At 38.7% G+C, this 19,133-nt stretch overlaps 1 protein-coding gene across 1 annotated transcript in view; it reads right to left on the bottom strand.

Moving 5' to 3' along the window:
- The window catches only part of MAP3K14 (mitogen-activated protein kinase kinase kinase 14), a 52,764-nt gene that overhangs the window by 4,882 nt on the left and 28,749 nt on the right, over positions 1-19,133 (bottom strand). Inside the window, exons 7-15 of the mRNA XM_083378512.1 lie at positions 18,932-19,061; positions 17,678-17,809; positions 14,588-14,692; positions 10,904-11,067; positions 8,643-8,793; positions 7,179-7,508; positions 4,536-4,642; positions 1,326-1,470; positions 233-333 (exon numbers count right to left, since the gene is read on the bottom strand). Coding sequence (XP_083234638.1) covers positions 233-333; positions 1,326-1,470; positions 4,536-4,642; positions 7,179-7,508; positions 8,643-8,793; positions 10,904-11,067; positions 14,588-14,692; positions 17,678-17,809; positions 18,932-19,061 — 1,365 coding nt within the window. The remainder of the gene's footprint in view (positions 1-232; positions 334-1,325; positions 1,471-4,535; positions 4,643-7,178; positions 7,509-8,642; positions 8,794-10,903; positions 11,068-14,587; positions 14,693-17,677; positions 17,810-18,931; positions 19,062-19,133) is intronic.

The following is a 19,133-nucleotide window of genomic DNA, read 5'->3' on the forward strand; positions in this document are numbered from 1 at the left end:
TTCTGCCCCTCCCCAAACTGGGCTAATTTTTCTAATTGGTGCAGGGCTATGGCATCCCAAAGCTTCAGACTGGATCAGAAACTGTAGTCCCACCCACTTCAATGATATCTAAGAGATAAAATTATTACTGCCATAGAAAAGTTGTTCACCTTGCAAAATTTAGATTTCTTTCACCGAACGTTCTATTTTAATACATAGCCGAAAAAGACAGGCTCTCCAGCACAACACCTACCTGGCTGCTAATTCCAGTGGCAACATCTCCCACCTTAGTTCCACGGAATTCCCTGATGTGGAGGCTTTCCCCACTAAGTAAGCAGATCTCAATTTTCACCCCTGGAGAAAATAAAAGAGAGAGAGAGAAAAAATAACTTTTTGTTCCAATTTTATTGCAAAGAACCTTATTCTGTAGAGATCAATAGCTCTCAATCTTCCTTCTACCCATCCCTGGACTAAACTTCCTTCATCAAACATATGATGCTCCTCAATATTCCAGATAATACTAGTGCAAAAATAGATCGTTAGGCTAATATTTCCAACACTGATGACTTTAAGGTATGTGGACTTCAACACACAGCATGCTAGCTGGGAAATCCTGAAACTTGAAGCCCAAACATGTTTAAAGTTGATAAGAGTGGGAAACATGGATTAAGACCATGGTTCTACAACCTTTTGGCTTCTCTGAGCTGCACTTAGCGAAGAGGAATTTTTAGGCCACACATATAAAATATATAATTTTATGTCAAACTTCCTTTATTTTTTTATTATCTTGTGGAGCTGCATTACTAGCTGTCCAGGGCCATATGCAGATCATGGTTTGGATACGCCTGATTCAGACCATCTAATCCAAACCCTGGTCAGTGTAAGAATCCAAATGAAAGCAACAGGATCTAAAGGAGCCCAAAACCACAAATATATTTTAAGCATCCAGCATTTCATTAACTTTTGTTGTTGCTGCCACTTTTTAAAAAAAATTCAGCTGAAGACACAGATTTTACAATCATTTTGAAAATAATGTAACATACACATAACTAGATTAATCTTTGAAATCTCACGGCACATTTAAGCTGTCTTTAATTCTTTAAAACAGCCAAAATCTTTACCATTTAGCTTCATCAAATAAACATTTTCCAGAACTTAGGTTAGATTGTTACTAGAAAAATCTAGTAAATAATGGGAAGGAATAGTTATTTTCCAGGGTGCTATATCCTATTGTTCTAGCTCATAATGCCATAATTCAAGTAGTAATACTGATTTTTAAAAAATCGTATTTGACAAACACCATCAAAAAAGTAATTTGTAGCTGTCATTCTATAACCATGTCTTACCGTTAACATAAGTGGGCATATCTGTATTCCTGCTACGATTCAGCCAGCCGTTCCAACTGGTGCTCTGTCCATCTGCTTGGCTGTTCCAGGAATGTACACCTGAACTCATGGTATCCTTCAGACTGTGGGACATTTTCAATGAGCCCTAAAGGATCAAAAAAGGAGGAACAATTGCATTTATTTATTTGAGGGGGGGGCGCTTGGCTGTCATATGTATCTTTTTGTTACATTCTTTTTGCATTCTTTTCCTCAATCCGTATACCTGCCCCCCCTTTGCCGCGGCTCCTAAAACACAGAAACTACTCAAGAAATGCTAGAGTGTGCAAATCTGTACATGGCCTTGCATCTGACACCTAGTATATGGAGAAAAAGGTAAATATGAATATTTTCAAACATGAGAAGGAATGTATTTTGCATGCTAACATTGCTAAAGAAAAGCTATACATGAGAGACATAGAGACAAGCAGAGAGAGGAAGACAATTTTATTTTAGTATGCATGCGGTATAGAAATCTAATTATAAATAAATAAATAAATGTATGTTTTGGAATGGTTATGGATAATGGAACTTCTAACCAACTGTTTATGGAGTTGATAATATGTCCGAGTGCCATGAGGATGAAGGTTCGTTCTCCGAGCTTGTGGGTTGGTTTTTGAACATTTCGTTACCACGCTAGGTAACATCTTCAGCAGAATAATTTAGGTAACCTTCACCCTTATCCTACACCTGAGCTACAGATATTCGTCACTATTGAGTATACCAGGGGTAAGCAACCATGGCTCTTTTATGACTCGTGGACTTCAACTCCCAGAATTCTTGACCCAGCAGTGCACGGCTGGCTCAGAAATTCTGAGTTGAAGTTTATGAGTCATAAAAGAGCCAAGATTGTCTACCCCTGATCTATACCCTTTTATTATAGGATACTATTTATTATATTTTGTTATATTTAGATTCTGTTGGTTGTGACTCATGGAAGATCTTTACATTTTGGCTGAGAGTGAATAGCTGGCCAAAGTTCATCCAGTTGATTTCACAGTTGAATGAAGATTTGAATCTGATCTCCCTGTCCCTAGTCCAACAACATAAACACTACATTGTACTAATGTAACTAAACTGCAGCGAGTAGAAGTTATAGTTTTCCAGAAAAGCACAAAGCCCTGGGAATCATCTGAAGTGAATGGAAAAGAGATTGGAAAGAAATACTGAAGACTTTTTCACCATACAGGTAGTCCTTGATTTATGATTATTCATTCATTCACTCATTTGAAGTTACAACACTGGAAAAAAATGACTTATGACTGTTCCCTGAAGTTATGGCCATTGCATTGTCCCATGGTCATGTGATCAAAATTTGGGTTCTTGGCAGCTTGCTCACACTTACAAACACAGGGGTACTTCAACTTACCCCACGTGCCTTTCTCTTGCCCATCTATCCTTTTGGCACAGCAGCATTCCTTGACAGTTGCGTCAAAGCTGGGGCTGAAGTAGCAGCCCAGGGCCTTCAGCAGTTGTAGCCAGCTGCTATTATCCACGAGGCCTTTTTTTTAGTCACAGAGCTGCAGCTGACACTCTTAGTTAGCTATCCAAAGACCACAGCACAAAGCACTAGTGGCCATCACTGACCTGCACCCTCCAGGCCCTGCTGCACCAGCTGACCTTTGCTATCTTCCTCCTGCTACTGACAAGACATGCCCGGCCTGACCCTTTACAAGACAGCTGCCGGCTGTACCGGCCCTTCTTCCTAAGGTCACTCGTAACATTCTCCAAATAGTGTGCCTTGTGCTTGCAATGCTTCAGGAAGCCTTTGGAAATTTTCTAAGGTCTTCCAAAGCATTGCAAGAGACAGACGGATGGCTGCCTTTCTCCAACTAGGTACCCGTTTTCAAAGACCTTAGAAAAAGCTTTCTGAAGCATTGAGAGAACAGGATGCGCTATTTGGAGACTGGAATGCACAATTTAGAGACTGGAGCAATCAGCCTTGGAAAGAAGGCCTGCCACGGTCAGCAGTTTTCTTGTGAGGGCCCAAGGCAGTCATGCTTTGTCAGCAGCAGGAGCAAGAAATAAGTGAGGGTCAGCTAGGCTGATGAAGGGCAGGGCAGCAAGGGTGGCTGAGCTAGGGCTTTCTACTTTGCTGGCCAGGGCTTCCTGGGACCTCTGCCTTGTGCTGTGCTTGTAGCTGAGTGGGTTCTTACAGCCTCAGAGCCATGACATGCCAAGAAGACTGACCTGAACTGTATTATTTCTCTTTCCTCCTTCTTGTCACACTGTATTCTAGCACCCCCACGAACTTTTGTGCATCTGGTCTCCAGGGCTCAATCCCTCTGCCCTGCCCCCTACGTTCTTTCTTTCTTTCTTATTTATCAATATCACTCTCAAGAGTGACTCTGAGTTTACGGCTAAAAGCATGATAAGCACATAAAAACAGATCAGTAAAACGGGAGCCAAGTAAAAAGCAAAGATGAAATAAAAGTTAAAAGGTGGACGGAGAACACGCAAAGCAGTAACAATCCCCAGGGTTGTATGCCACTCTGATCCCACATGGGTTGGCATAGCCAGGTCTTCGTACCCTTCCAAAAGACCTGGAGAGTGGGGCTTGCCACCTCTTTATGAGGAGAAAATTCCAGAGGACTGAGGCAGTGGCAGAGAAGGCTCTCTTCTTAGACCCTGACAGGTGAAATATCCTTCCTGTCTGACTGATGTGATGGGTGGGGAGGGGGGATGCTATGTATTTACTTGGGATTTTCTCCACTTTCTGCTATATTTGGAGTTATGATGGCCACCAGGACTGTCAGGATTGCCATTGCTAAGTAGTGCATTGCTTAGTGACAGAAATCTCGGTCCCAGTTGTGGGTTATAAGTCAAGGACTACTTGTCCCTTCTCTGACCCAGAAGATAGTGTGGGCAATTGAATATATTAGATCAATCACACATTTTATTATTTATTTCTTCTATTATTGGGTGTGCATTTCTCAATAGAATCTAGATTGGGATTCTATTCAAAAAACAGTTTTTCTTCATAGCATAAACAGGACACAAACTTGAAGCAGGAACACACAGTAAAAGATACGAATGTACAAGGCATTCAGATATGCTCAAATTGTTCTTAATAGGAATTTAGGTACCTATTTAGATACAGTCCTTCTTGACTATTCTTACTTGGGCAATCTACTGCAATTGCAAAATAGCAACTGTTCATCCTCATGTAGTTACCTTTTCACTAGTATCCGATGGAAGGAAGCTATCCAAGCTGAAGCATGACAACATTTGTTCCTGTTCTTCCAGTGAAAAGGGTTGAGAGAGGCTGTTCAAAATCAGATCTGTGGAAAGGAGAATGGAATAAAATGAAGACACTGTCGGCATTAAAAGGTTCTACCTTCTGGGATTACTCTTAACTCAGACATGTCAAACACAAGGCCCGGGGGCCAGATCCGGGCCGCAAAATGGTTTCATGCGGCCCGCGAAGCCATCCTGGAAACAGTGAGGGAACGGCCCCCACTGCCTTGGCCCTGGCCCAGAGACCCTCCTTCTGCCAGAGACCCTCAGATCTGTCCCACTCCTGCCCAGGCCCCCATAGGCACCCTTGATGCGAACCATGTAGAGCTGGCCACGCCCACCCAGTAGGCCATACGCACTCTAGCCACGCCCACCCAGTAGGCCACGCCCACCCGAGCCACACCCACCCGGCCCCCTGAGGGCAACCGCAATGCTGATGCGGCCCTCAATGAAATTGAGTTTGACACCCCTGTCTTAACTGATCTGAACTATTTCTGGATTCATTATTAACAAAAACAAGGGCTCCATCATCTTTTCATTAACATTTCAAAATATGATTATAGTTTTGATTTCGCTTCCAATAATAAATTAAATCAAGTTCCATGGATCTGTTCTTTTTATAAATGTGTATTGTATCTATACTAATTCATGTTTGCCAGCTATTATATTTAGTTTTAAACATATTACATGTATTTTTCATTTTAATTTGTTATATTAATTTCTCCTTCTCTAAAACACATCCTTTTTGCCTCAAAAGTTTAATCCAGTTAAATCCTAAGCACTTTTACTATTTATTTTGTCTTTGGCATTTCCAAAATAATCTGCCAATGAAAGATTTTTTAAAAATTTATTTAGTTTATTTGTAAACAGAATATTTGTAACTCTGGAAAAAAAATGAATATGGATATAGCATTTTGCCCACTGGCATGTACTGAGGTAAAATCTGGTTCCTCTGAATCCTAAGAACAAGGTTCTTGAAGATGTTTGAAATAAGTATTTAGAACCTTAGGTGCTTCAAAATGATTTGGAAGAAGTGGTTTGAATTTCATGCAAGTATGAGAACAGCAGATTTCTATTTATTACAGCAACCACATTGAAACTTAAAAATACAAGACAATGTTTTAATGAAAAGTAAAAAGTAAAGTATGAAGTGCTTCTTCTAAATCATTTTTGAAACACTGAACTACCTAAATAATGAATCCCTTTCACAACTTAAATAAAGGAAGGGAAAATGGATTACCAAGTTTATTGCCTCTAAAGACCTTTTTGTTTAAGCTAGTAACATTTTTTAACCGAGAATCTAACTCATGTTTTTCAAAGGATCCTTTCATTTCCTGATTCTTCTATTAAATTTGTATATTCCATATGCCTACTCTGTAAAATGCATACCATTAGAACAGGCATGTCAAACTGCCGGCCCACAGGCCAGATGTGTCACGCTGAAAACCGTGCCCACCCCATTGCCGGCAATGGGGAAAAAGTCCCAATATGTCGTGCGATGTCACGTGACATTGCGAGTTTGACATGCCTGCATTAGAATCTCCTTGCTATTTTCACACTCTAATATGCTCTGTTTCCTTCATGGATACCTGCTCCGTATTTGGCAGGTTCCTTTTATTCTGCTACTGTCATTACTATATAAATCTTATTTCATTTTCATTTCATTTTATTATATTTGTATACCGCCCTTCTCCCGAAGGACTCAGGGCAGTGAACAGGGCATATATTAAAATACTGAATACAAAAATTAAAAAGAATTAAATAGTAGCCCAGCTAAAACAATCAATGATAATATAAAAATCCCCATTAAAACCCCAACACATCCCCCATCAGGCCAGGCCGGCTTGTTCAAATAGATGGGTCTTCAGACCGCGTCGGAAGGAGCGAAGGTCAGGTGCCATCCGGAGCTCGACCGGCAACTGATTCCATAAAGCTGGAGCGCCCACAGAGAAGGCCCTCCCCCTGGGGGCCACCAGCCGACATTCTCTGACCGGAGGCACCCTGAGGAGGCCCTCTCTGTGGGAACGCACAGGGCGGAGGGAAGTTGACGCCGGCAGCAGGTGATCCCCAAGGTACTCCGGACCCATGCCATGTAGGGCCTTAAAGACCATTACCAGAACCTTATTAATGCTACGTTCAACATATCTTCCCTTTCCTTCCTTTAAACACACAAGTTTTATACGACTGGCCTCTTCAACTAAATTAAGTTAGGTAGAAATGCTATTTATAACATACAGTAGCTTTCAGTAAAATCTTCTATGATGTTGACAACTCTACCAAAAGCTTGAAAAAAAAGAGAGGTCAGGAAAATAGACTGGCAAACAAACAGCTTTAAATTATAAGAAAGCCAGTTTGGTCTACTCATTAAACATCCAGCTAGAAAACAGGAGACTGTGAGTTCTAGTCCCTTCTTAGCCATGAAAGCCAGCTTAGGCTGGTCACTCTCTCTCTCTCCTTCCTCCTCCTATTTTGGGAAAGTAGGAAGAGGAAGGAATATTTAGATATGTTTGCTACCTTGAGTTATTTATAAAAACAATAAAGGAATAATAAAGGAATCAATCAATCCTGATCCATGATTACCAAACTCCAGCTGCTGAAGGTCGTGGTCAATGCTGGGGGTCCCCCATTCTGTCATGTTGTATTTCCTAGTATTGATTGGAGCCAGGAAGGAGGATAGAAGGGAGTCACATGGTGGCAATAATTCCTTGCACAGGTCTGGGTGAATTAACTGCTTTCTCTCAATCAGATCATGACATGGCAGCGAAGGTCTAGGACTTCTAGACAACACTTTTTGGCTATCCGGGAGTTCAGGTATGGATAACAGTAGCTCTGGGAGAATAGCTTTCTGTGCCAACCGCAGGGATCTGGGTTCTCTGTATTCACCGTTCCAGGAACTCTTCACTCCTCCCACTACAAACCGAAAGCACAAATGGAAAAATCTCTAGTACAAACACCTCAGGAGAACTGGGACTCCTGTTCAACCACCAGTACGCATTTAACACAAGATAAGATGCCTTCAAAGTTTCAGATGATATATCTAGATCTTCTTAGTTATTCTAAGTTTCCATTACAAAGAGGGAAAATCTAAATACATTCTATAATAAATATATTCTATAAATATGTTCATAAAATGATTACTCTGGCATAGTTTTACTTTCTATGACAGAATAAAGTTTTATTATATTATAAATAAGCCAAAACCAGAAGGCAATAAATATTAAATTACTTTAGTTTTATTGTCAAAAGGCATAGCACACCCAGATGGAAATCAGGAGTGAGTTTAACTATTCATTTCAGTCCTGTATCACGAAGCTCAGAAAGACTCCTGGAGCTTACAATAATAAAAGCATACTGCTTTCTAAAATACCACCACAGCTGTTGCCCACAGGAACAACTGGGAAGGGTATTCCACAAGGTGCAGACCACTATCATGAGCTAAAACCATTCAGTGCTTTTATAAGGTCAAGTGCAAGTCTTTGATTTGTAACTGGAAGCCTGCTGATAACCAGTCCTATGTTCACAGTACAGAAATTACTCAATTATGATGGTTCTTATTTGTCAGCTTGAAGGAAACTTTATCTTGACCTGCGTTATTAGCCAGCCATATATAAGTACTGCTTATTATAAGGACTGCTTTGAACCTTATCTAGCTCGAACCAGGTGCTAATTGTTAGTTGAGAAGATTCCTGTGCACAGTCTATTAGCAATAAATCAGTTAAATTGAACCTTCACATGTGAACCTGATTTTCATGCATGATACTAGTGAAGGCGGCCAAATTCACTTACAGACAATGCTTGCTCTGGGACATGCTGTGTACTTTTACTTCCTTCCAATTTACAGTACACAAGTTATTAACTAAAACCTGACTTCCATGTTTTCTCTTGTACAACTCAATGTGAAAATGATTCATGGAAGCGACATAAACAGAAATGTCAGGAAGAAATAAAAGAGCAAGACTTTGTCAGGGGATTGTGGGGACAAACGCAAGAAAGGAAGAAATCGCCAGTCCAGTGTGCGTGTTCAGACAGACAAAGCAATCTCACCTTGCTTAAGTGCTGTGCAGGTTTTCTTCCTTAGCTGTGCTGCAGAAGCCCGTTTTATAGGGTCTTTCTCAAGGCCAGAGGTAATGACCTGAACAGTATATGGGTGACAGGAGGGGGGGATTTCTCTCAGAGGGGGTGGTTCTTTGGCTATCTGCAATGCAAAGACATAGGAAAATGGATACTGATCCAAGCAATCAGAAAACTACAGGCCTACAAGTAGCAATTATTTAACAATGACAACAACTACTGTAATATATGAAATAGAAATCAATTTCTCACTTTTTTGAAAACAAGGAATAGATAATACTATTTGACAGACAATTGCAATACAGGCCAAAACTCTCAATATTCTGGTACAAAAAATATTAATGTGCACAGAAATTATACCAAGCACACACTGCAGACTGATAGGTTGCCTTGAAGGCAATATTGAAAAAGGACAAAATCGTGAAAGAATTTCAAATAGGGCCAGTGCCATCCAAAGATCATTTGATGTCTGAGATGGACAAAAATTTTGTTTCCTCACTGGACATTTGCACAGCTCTTAACTCATGGCCTACTATATTTCATCAGACTGAAGATAAAAATTAGAATCCTTTTAGCCCCCGAAGAAAAGATGAAATAATTATATTCTTTGAAAAAATGAAAGGTTTTACACTATATTATCAATTGTTTGAAACGATGTTCTTTTGCATTTAGAATAGCCAACTGTGACCTAAATAGTATTCTATACACCAGAATTTATGTAAGTAATAAGAGACAACATACATCTAGCATCCACACCAAACTTCTCAAATAGAGGTCTTTGTGTAGGAGCTAATTCCTGAAACTGTTTTATACTAAAGATTCAAAGAAAAATCTCTTGATTTGCATTTTCCTCATCATAGCCCTTCAGCTTCCAAACAATCATTTCTATATGCACTGAATACTGTGTTATGTTCCAGAACTTAATGAGCTGACTTTACATTTGTGCTTTACCTTTCATTATATGGAAATCTATCACTGTTTTCATTAAAATTCAACTTCAGGTAAATGAGAATAGAACTGCAGTCTAAATGTCATCACCCATCCTTTCTTGCAGGTTCAGTGTAGACCTAAGTTGGCACATACTCATTTTCTAACAAATACCTTATTTACTTAAGAGAAAAATGACCTAAATTTAAAATGTTTCCCTCAGAATAAGGTACCCCATTTGCATATACCATTTTCTCTCACAAGTTCCTCACAAAGAGCTGTACACAAAAATATAAAATTAAATTTGAGAATGAAAGGGAAAATAGAAAACAAGAAGAGAAGCAGATGGAGATGAGAGAAGGGAAGAAGTAACTAGATAGAAATAGAAGGAAAAGAAAAAAAGTCCTATTTAAAAATCACAAGAAGCATTAAAATTTCCTCCAAACAACTTCTCTACAGAGTAATATAAAAATATTCAATATTCATTCAATTTATATAACATTTTAATCCTTTTCATTCCAACAGTTGTTTCTACTCACATGTAATTGACAGTAAAAATAGATCATGAAATAAATCAGAAAATTCAACACATCAATAAAACAGCTAGCAATTAAACTCTCACGCTGCAAAACCAAGTAACTAACATAGCATGACAATGTGTCACTCGGCATAGCTGGTACAACTTCTGAATAATCCCAACCACCTATTCTCAAACATAATATGCTCATAGGTAGAATAATTTTGAAATCTTTACAAATTATTGAAGGTATTTGTTTGGATCTGAATAAGCTGTAGACACAATCACATTATAATTCTTAACTGCTTTCTATCAGTGAACCTTCTGGAATATCAATCCTCCAGAATTATAGACAAAAATAATTTCAGAATGAATCAGAAACCCCTTTTTATACACTGTTGTTCATTTTGAACTTATCATTATAAGGACCTTACCATTTAACAAATATTGCTGAGTTTTTGGCTAAAAGGTGTGAGCAAATGGCTTTTGTTACCAAACTACTAGACAGAGACTGTATTTTTGGTGTAAACCACAAGTTCTGGAGATCTGAAAAATTGAAGTAATCCTGAGATGGGACCTATAACTTCTTGAAATCAATATAAAATAAGTGCATTGTTTTGAATGGTAAACTTTATGGATTTCAAGATATCCAACAAAAATATGTAATTACTAACAAAAGATATGTTTTTTAAATTGGTTGAGAACATTAAGCACTTCATGCCACAATTATCTGTTTTGTCTTTCAGATAAATGAACCAACATATTACCCATTTACTAATGTGTGACTTACTTTGAGGCACAGAGGATGATTATAATACTTGATCCAAGGATGATACCCATTCAGTAGGTGCAGCATCATACAGCAACTGCTCCAGATATCTATCTTGAAATCAAAGTGCTTCCCCATTACGATTTCAGGAGCCAAGTGGGTCTCAGTGCCTGGGACATAATCCCCTGGAAGTAGAATAGAGGAAATTAATTCTTTAGGGTCCTGCTGGGCCCTGTTCCACACAAGCAGCCATGCTGAGACATTCTTAAATTAATAAAGGCTAGCCCAAGAGCCCTTCACTGTAGAAGACCAGACACCACACAAACATATCAAACCAATTTGTATTGGAGTATTACAATAAAGAGGCAAGGCAAGGATACAGAAAACTTGAGTTCAGATTCATGCACTGGTAAAAAAACTCTCTAGAGAGAAGTATCACTTGAGAAATAGGAGTACCCAAAATGTTTTGAATTCACAAAGTTTCAAGTCTGAAAGAGATATTTTAAAGTCAAACAATCAGCAACTTCATTCTCAAAACATTTCTGGAACAGTTGGAAAAGCCTGCTCCAAACTTGAAATAGAGTATTTGTAACCTGAACAGCTTTATACTCCAAATCTGTTGCAAACTTCTCTTGGGAAAATTATACTGTAATCTCTAAAACTATCTTGCAATGTATAATAGCTTTAAACAAAGGAAGAGTGAAAAATGGTGATAAGAGCAGGATATATTGTACTTACTTCATGCATTAACTTATCAATGAATAGTTTTCAACTCCCTTCACCAGAAAAACATAGCTACTTTAATAACTTTTTTAAAAAAAACAACAACAAACCATTCTCAGCCTTTTTTCCTAGTATTTTCCTGCAAGTGCAGGGTATGTTTATTTTGAATCAACAGTGTTGATCCATTGGTTGCAACAGAAACAGACTAACTGGCTTGTTGTCCAAGCCTGACATTAGGGGCTGAGAGTGACTGGACTAAAATCATGCAACTGGCTTTTATGTCTAATCTGAGTCCCTCCCAGGCTCCTGGTTTCTAGCTTACTGTCTTAAACAGTAGACCCTTGTACTGTTAAATATATCAAATGGCTAATACTTTCTGCAATTCACCTCCTAAATAAAGCATACAGATAATCCTCGACATAATGGAGCCTGCCATTACAGTGGAAGGTTGGGAGGGCGTTAAATGAACCGCCTCGCTTAACAAGTCCCCATCCCTGCTCTCCCCAACACATTTGTTAAATGTAGGTTGTTAAGTGGAGTATGGGGTACCTCAGTGGTGGGGAAAGACCCTAAAGGCCTAGTGCAGGCACAAGCCCACTTGCCTCCAGCCTCTTAAGGCGTCCCCCCACCCCTAGATACCCCATGCTCCACTTCCCATCCCTTGGAGTCCCCACAGCTCCTTGGGCCTCCTCCCCACCCTGCCCCTGTCACTAATTATTCATTTACATTTTCAAGATCTCCAGAGTTCAAGGGGTTGAGGTATGCAGCTCCATTGCTGGGCCACGTGGCAGAATTCCACAAGTGGTAGTCTTTTTGTGAGATGCTGGTGAAACTCTTGGCTTTCCTTTCCTTGCTAGCCCTAACTGTCCTTCCCCAGGTATTAGCATATGCTGCTAAAGTTGATGGGGGGTGGAGGGGGGAGAAAGCTAGGGCTTGACAAATAATAGCATCTTTGCTTTTCTTTCCTCACTAGCCCTAGCCTTTCTTCCCAAGATATTACCAGCATCAGAGCAAAGAACATTTAATCTCCTAGGAAATATTGCCTAGGATTTTTGACATCATTTATATTTTAGTCTCCATTTTGAGGCAATTTTCTTTTTGGTCAAGTACCCGCAGTAGTTCAATTTGCATAATATACAGGTGAAACTCAAAAAATTAGAATGTCATGCAAAAGTTCATTTATTTCAGTAATGCAACTTAAAAGGGGAAACTAATATATGAGATAGACTCATTACATGCAAGGCAAGATAGTTCAAGCCGTGATTTGTCATAATTGTGATGATTATGGCGTACAGCTCATGAAAACCCCAAATCCACAATCTCAGAAAATTAGAATATTGTGAAAAGGTGCAATATTCTAGGCTCAAAGTGTCCCACTCTAATCAGCTAATTAAGTCATAACACCTGCAAAGGGTTCCTGAGCCTTTAAATGGTCTCTCAGTCTGGTTCAGTAGAAATCACAATCATGGGGATGACTGCTGACCTGACAGTTGTGCAGAAAACCATCATTGACACCCTCCATAAGGAGGGAAAGCCTCAAAAGGTAATTGCAAAAGAAGTTGGATGTTCCCAAAGTGCTGTATCAAGCACATTAATAGAAAGTTATGTGGAGGGGAAAAGTGTGGAAGAAAAAGGTGCACAAGCAGCCTGGAGAGGATTGTCAGAAAAAGGCCATTCAAAAGTGTTGGGGACTTTCACAAGGAGTGGACTGAGGCTGGAGTCAGTGCATCAAGAGCCACCACACAGAGACGGATCCTGGACATGGGCTTCAAATGTCGTATTCCTCTTGTCAAGCCGCTCCTGAACAACAAACGTAAGAAGCATCTTACCTGGGCTAAAGAAAAACAGACCTGGTCTGTTGCTCAGTGGTCCAAAGTCCTCTTTTCTGATGAGAGCAACTTTTGCATCTCATTTGGAAACCAAGGACCCAGAGTCTGGAGGAAGAATGGAGGCACACACTGCAAATGCTTGAAGTCTAGTGTGAAGTTTCCACAGTCTGTGTTGATTTGGGGAGCCATGTCATCTGCTGGTGTTGGTTCACTGTGCTTCATTAAGTCCAGGGTCAACGCAGCCGTCTACCAGGAGATTTTGGAGCACTTCATGCTTCCTTCCGCAGACGAGCTTTATGGGGATGCTGACTTCATTTTCCAGCAGGACTTGGCACCTGCCCACACTGCCAAAAGCACCAAAACCTGGTTCAATGACCGTGGGATTACTGTGCTTGATTGGCCAGCAAACTCGCCTGACCTGAACCCCATAGAGAATCTATGGGGCATTGCCAAGAGAAAGATGAGAGACATGAGACCGAACAATGCAGAAGAGCTGAAGGCCGCTATTGAAGCATCCTGGTCTTCTGTAACACCTCAGCAGTGCCACAGGCTGATAGCTTCCATGCCACGCCGCATTGAGGCAGTAATTGCTGCAAAAGGGACCCAAACCAAGTACTGAGTACATATGCATACTTATACTTTCAGAGGTCCGATATTGTTCTATGTACTCTCCTTGTTTTATTGATTGCATGTAATATTCTAATTTTCTGAGATTGTGGATTTGGGGTTTTCATGAGCTGTAAGCCATAATCATCACAATTATGACAAATCACGGCTTGAACTATCTTGCTTTGCATGTAATGAGTCTATCTCATATATTAGTTTCCCCTTTTAAGTTGCATTACTGAAATAAATGAACTTTTGCAGGATATTCTAATTTTTCGAGTTTCACCTGTATAAAATTGTCGGGTAGAGATTATGGACAGAGGTTAGCTTATATATGTTACCATGTAACTTTTTTAAAAATAGATAATGCCCTAAAAATATTGAGGCAGGGATAAAGATATATCTTCATGCCTGATGCTGGAAAATAGTGAGACAGACACCTCTAAGTTATTTATTTTCAGGGATGAATCCAATATTTAGAACATAAAGGAAAGAGCAGTCCAATTCTCAAACATGAATAGCCTCTTCAGAACCTGCCATAAATTACCTGTCCTTAAATATTTCCTTATGCCATCTGGATGGAGTTGAGCTGCATGACCAAAATCACAGAGAACAGCATGGCTTCTGTCACCAGATAAAAGGACATTGTCAGCTGCCAAAAGAAAAATTGCAAAGTTTTCAGGCCATCAGTATCTATATATAATATTGTAACAAGAGCACCTGGTTTTTCTCCTTAGGTGCTCACCTGACATTTTGACTTTATTACTGGAGACCAGAAGTGCAGATTTACTTGATTAAATATTCCTCCATAGAAATTCTAATACAAGAGAAATTAACCTCTCAGGCAGAAGCCTAAACAGGAGTCCCTTTCCCTCCTACTTAGTTTTTTAAGTGAAAGGAGGCTGCCAGAACATTCACATAATCTTCTTTTTTATATATATATTTTATTGATTTTAACTATAACAATTTCCAGTGTTGTCTTGGTTTATATTTTAACAAGAAAAAAGGACAGTAATAATTAACAGTCAATAATGATTAAATTTGATAATTCCACAATTAATATATTAATTAATAATAGATTTCTTTGGTCTTCCCTTCTCCCATTTGTATTTTTCTTCTTCAACCTTAGCCAAAATATAATTCTTAATATTTTCAATATATAAATGATTAGGTATAGGCATTTTTTATATTTGTAGAAATAATAATAATCTCTCTATATAACATTTTTTCAGTTTATATTATTCTCATAACCATAATCTCATTAGTTCAGCATACATCCTATTTTTATAATTTCTGTTCGCTTAGATTCCCTTATATTCAATCCAATTCTTGTCAGTCATAATTTCTTCATATTAGTCATCTCACTGTCTAAGTTTTCCAATTTAGGTACATCATCCCAATATTTTATGTCATGCATTATAAAAATACTATAATTTTAATCTGTCTTATAGTATCCTTTTTAGTTTATATTTTACTTATATTTTAATAAAAGTTACCTGCTATTTTAACATTTAATATATTATAAAACATACTATATTACTTAAATCTCATTATCCTTCTTGTTATAAGGCCCCTTTATGTTCAAACTTCTCTGTTTTTTTAGTCATATTCAAACAAATGTTTATTCACGTGATAGTCCATCTGGTAAGTCGAGTCAAATCTCTTGTATCTGTCTCTGATCTTCTTCTTTTGCCAAGTAATTTTCCAAGTTGATGTAATCTGCTTACCCAACAGTTCCTGTATTTTTACAGGAATACAAAAGATGAAGTAAGTAAGATAAATTCTTTCTGTCCCCCAAACTTTAATAGTTCTCCTAATAATTCCATTTTTCTTGTTGTATGCGTCAAATTGTATTTCTTTTCCTTTGTTATTTCATCAATTTGATCATACTCTTCTAGTTTGTAATCTCCTGTCTGATTTGTTTGTTCCTTTATTGTTATTTCCTGGGTATTTTTTAGTTGTAGATTTAGATTGGAAATATGCTTATTTAAATCCTCAGAGTTGTTTCGAATTTTGTCATGGTTTGAATCTATTGTCATTTCTATTTATCCTAACATTACATATATTTCCTCCGGGAAAGTATTTATCTTGCCTTGAAGTATTGCTTCTGGAGGCCCTTGATTTTCCAGGCTATGTCCTTCAGTAGAAAATATTGAATGTGGCATCCTGTAATTTTTTGATACATATGTGATATCCATGTTGTCTCCCCCCCTTCAAATAATCTTTCATCAATGTTTTAATTCAAGTCAATTTATCAGACAAAATTACAAATTTCATATATTAAGCCACTTTACTGTAAATCCTAAAAATTCTCCTCTAAAAGATTAGCCCAAAAGTCAAAGTTTTTTCCCCCCATAAACAGTTCTTAGGTTTAAGCAACAGTCCAGGTGTTTTTCTTTTTTCCTTTCAAACACTTTTTAATCTTATAGCTGGCTCTTCCTTTGTTCCCAGCTGTCTTCAAGGTTATTTGCAATTCAAAGGAACTTATTCTTTGTTTCTGGGCATTCTGCCAATTTCTGAGTCCTTATTGTTAGTCTTCTATTCTTTGATTCTCCACTAGGTGTCAGTAACAGAGTAAGCGCCTGTTACTTGTCCCAGCTTCTGCCAACCTAGCAGTTCGAAAGCACGTAAAAATGCAAGTAGAAAAATAGGGACCACTACGGTGGGAAGGTAACAGCGTTCCGTGCGCCTTTGGTGTCTAGTCATGCCGGCCACATGACCACGGAGACATCCTTGGACAAGCACTGGCTCCTCGGCTTTGAAACAGAGATGAGCACCGGCCCCTAGAGTTGGAAACGACTAGCACGCATGTGCGGGGGAACCTTTACCTTTACCTTTAGATGTCAGCAGTTATTTCTTTTTTCAGTTTTTCTTTTCATCAAAAAGTTATTTTTGTTATATATTTTTATAATTCCATCAGAAATTTTTTATGGTATAATCTTGACAGTTTTTTAGTTCCTAGATTTGTCCAGACTGAAATATTTTAAATCAAATTTTAGTATATCTCTTTCAACCTTTTATGTTAATTTGCCGCTTCCATCTGTAAGGGAATGGGGATATAATCCCCTCCCTTCATTTTTGAAGGTTTTCTTGCTTTGGGGATCTTTCCAAGGATTTAAATAGTAGATAGAAGAAAGAAGATCAGTACTCTCACCAATTTCAAGCACGCTGTTCACCGATTTTTAAGTTTGTGCTCTGGGACTTCGGCTGCAAGCAGCTTGGGCTAGACACTGATTTCACGCTAGCATTTCTCCTGAAATGTTCGGACAGCTTTCCCCGGATCAAACAAAGCGATCGTCATCACTTCGTGATCGACAGGGCACCCCTCCTTCACAGTCACCTCTCCCGGGCAACTTCGGACCCATCTAGGGTTCCCCAAGCAGGAAGAAACTAGCTGTGGGGAGCGGAGGGCCGATCTCGCGCAGCCATGCACTGCAGATGCAAAAACCAGAAGCCCCACTCATAATCTTCTATTGAAAACTGAAGATAAAGACAAGTTGAATCATTCAATGGGAAGTACGTCAAGATATATCATCCCCACCACCACATCATCTCATATTTTCTGCAACTGCAGCAATTAATGCCATTTTGAGCAAATTCTCTGCTACATGGGTTGGCTGTTTAATAATGATCTTACCTTTTACATCTCCATGGAGAACATTGTGGGCATGAAGGTATTCCAAGGCCTCCAGTGTTTGGCTGAGATAATCAAGAGCTCTGTCCTCAGGTAGGTATCCACACTGCTTAACTAGCTGGCCCAATGACCCACCTAGAAGGAAAAATTCCCATCTCTCACCAAGAAGTACATTAGCTGCTTCAGTCTACAAAAAAATATCAAGCGGCATCATAGTCAAGAAATCTGCAATCATGGATCCTATAAAGGGTAACAATTTACAGAGAAGAAATGGCACCTACAATTTGGTAAGTCCAGGGCCACATGCACTGCAAGTTGGATACGTTAGCTTTTAGAGCTTCTCGATATGTAATCTAATACATATTTTTAGAATGGCTAAGCAGATGGTTATGGAGAAACAAGGAAAACTATGAAAACAAGAAATAAATATTCAGGATTTTTTTTTCCTTCTGTTCAATTATGTCTGATTCTTGGAGACTACCTGAACAAGTCCTTGCAGTTTTCTTGGTAAGGATTTTCAGAAAGTGGTTTGCCAGTAACTTCCTGATGGGAGAAAGCAACTAGCCAAGGTCCGCCAGCTGGCTTTGTGCCAAAGAAAGAACTCCCGCTGTGAGTTCAACCACTGCATCAACAGGCTCTCACAAATATTCAGTTATCCTCTACTAAAAATAGAAAATACTTATCCCAAATTAAAAGAGACATTAACAGAAAAGTCAGGAAACAGTTGTGATCCTTGGCTTTTAGGAAATAAAATCTAATAGAGCACAAATCAACAGCTAGAGAAAAATAGACAATGTTTAAGGTCAGAAAAGGTATTCTGCTCCTCTGCTTAAAATTTTATAGCATTCTATATTCATAGAGTCATTAAAACCAAGGTGTTAAAATGTCATTATATTTTAAAGTGATGAACAAGTAAGGTCCAAATAATATTTAAAAAAGAAAAAAGGAAGCGTGTCTAACATTAGAGGAGGGTGGTGGTGGTCAGAAATAGGGTAGAAATAGGCTTTGAAGAAAAGTATTCTATCAAGTTTTAGTTCCATATCCCACAATGACCACATCAGGCAACATTTAATGGTTGCTTAAAGGTTGCAGAACCAATCCCAAAAGAACTTAAATTGATTAAATTAAAATCCTGCTTCACATCTAGTCACCCAATTTATTTTCAGATCAGGTTTTTGCCTCTGGAATAGTCTGTAATTCCTATTGTTTATGATTAGTAATATTGCTAGTATCTTTTTTCTGTTCTTGATCACTTACCTTCCATCAATTTCATGAAGATAGTAACCCACTGGCCTTCTTTCACTGCTCCATATAGTGGGAGGACTTTAGCATGTGTCACTTCAGCACATGTTGACAACTCTTCTGCACGAAAGTGTTCAACTTGTACCTAGAAAGAGAAGCATGAGGTAAAAAAGTTCAGACAATATTGGCCTTAAATAAAAAATAATGACTTTCACTA

Source organism: Vipera ursinii, assembly GCF_947247035.1.
Source record: "Vipera ursinii genome assembly, chromosome: Z".
Lineage (NCBI taxonomy): Eukaryota > Metazoa > Chordata > Lepidosauria > Squamata > Viperidae > Vipera > Vipera ursinii.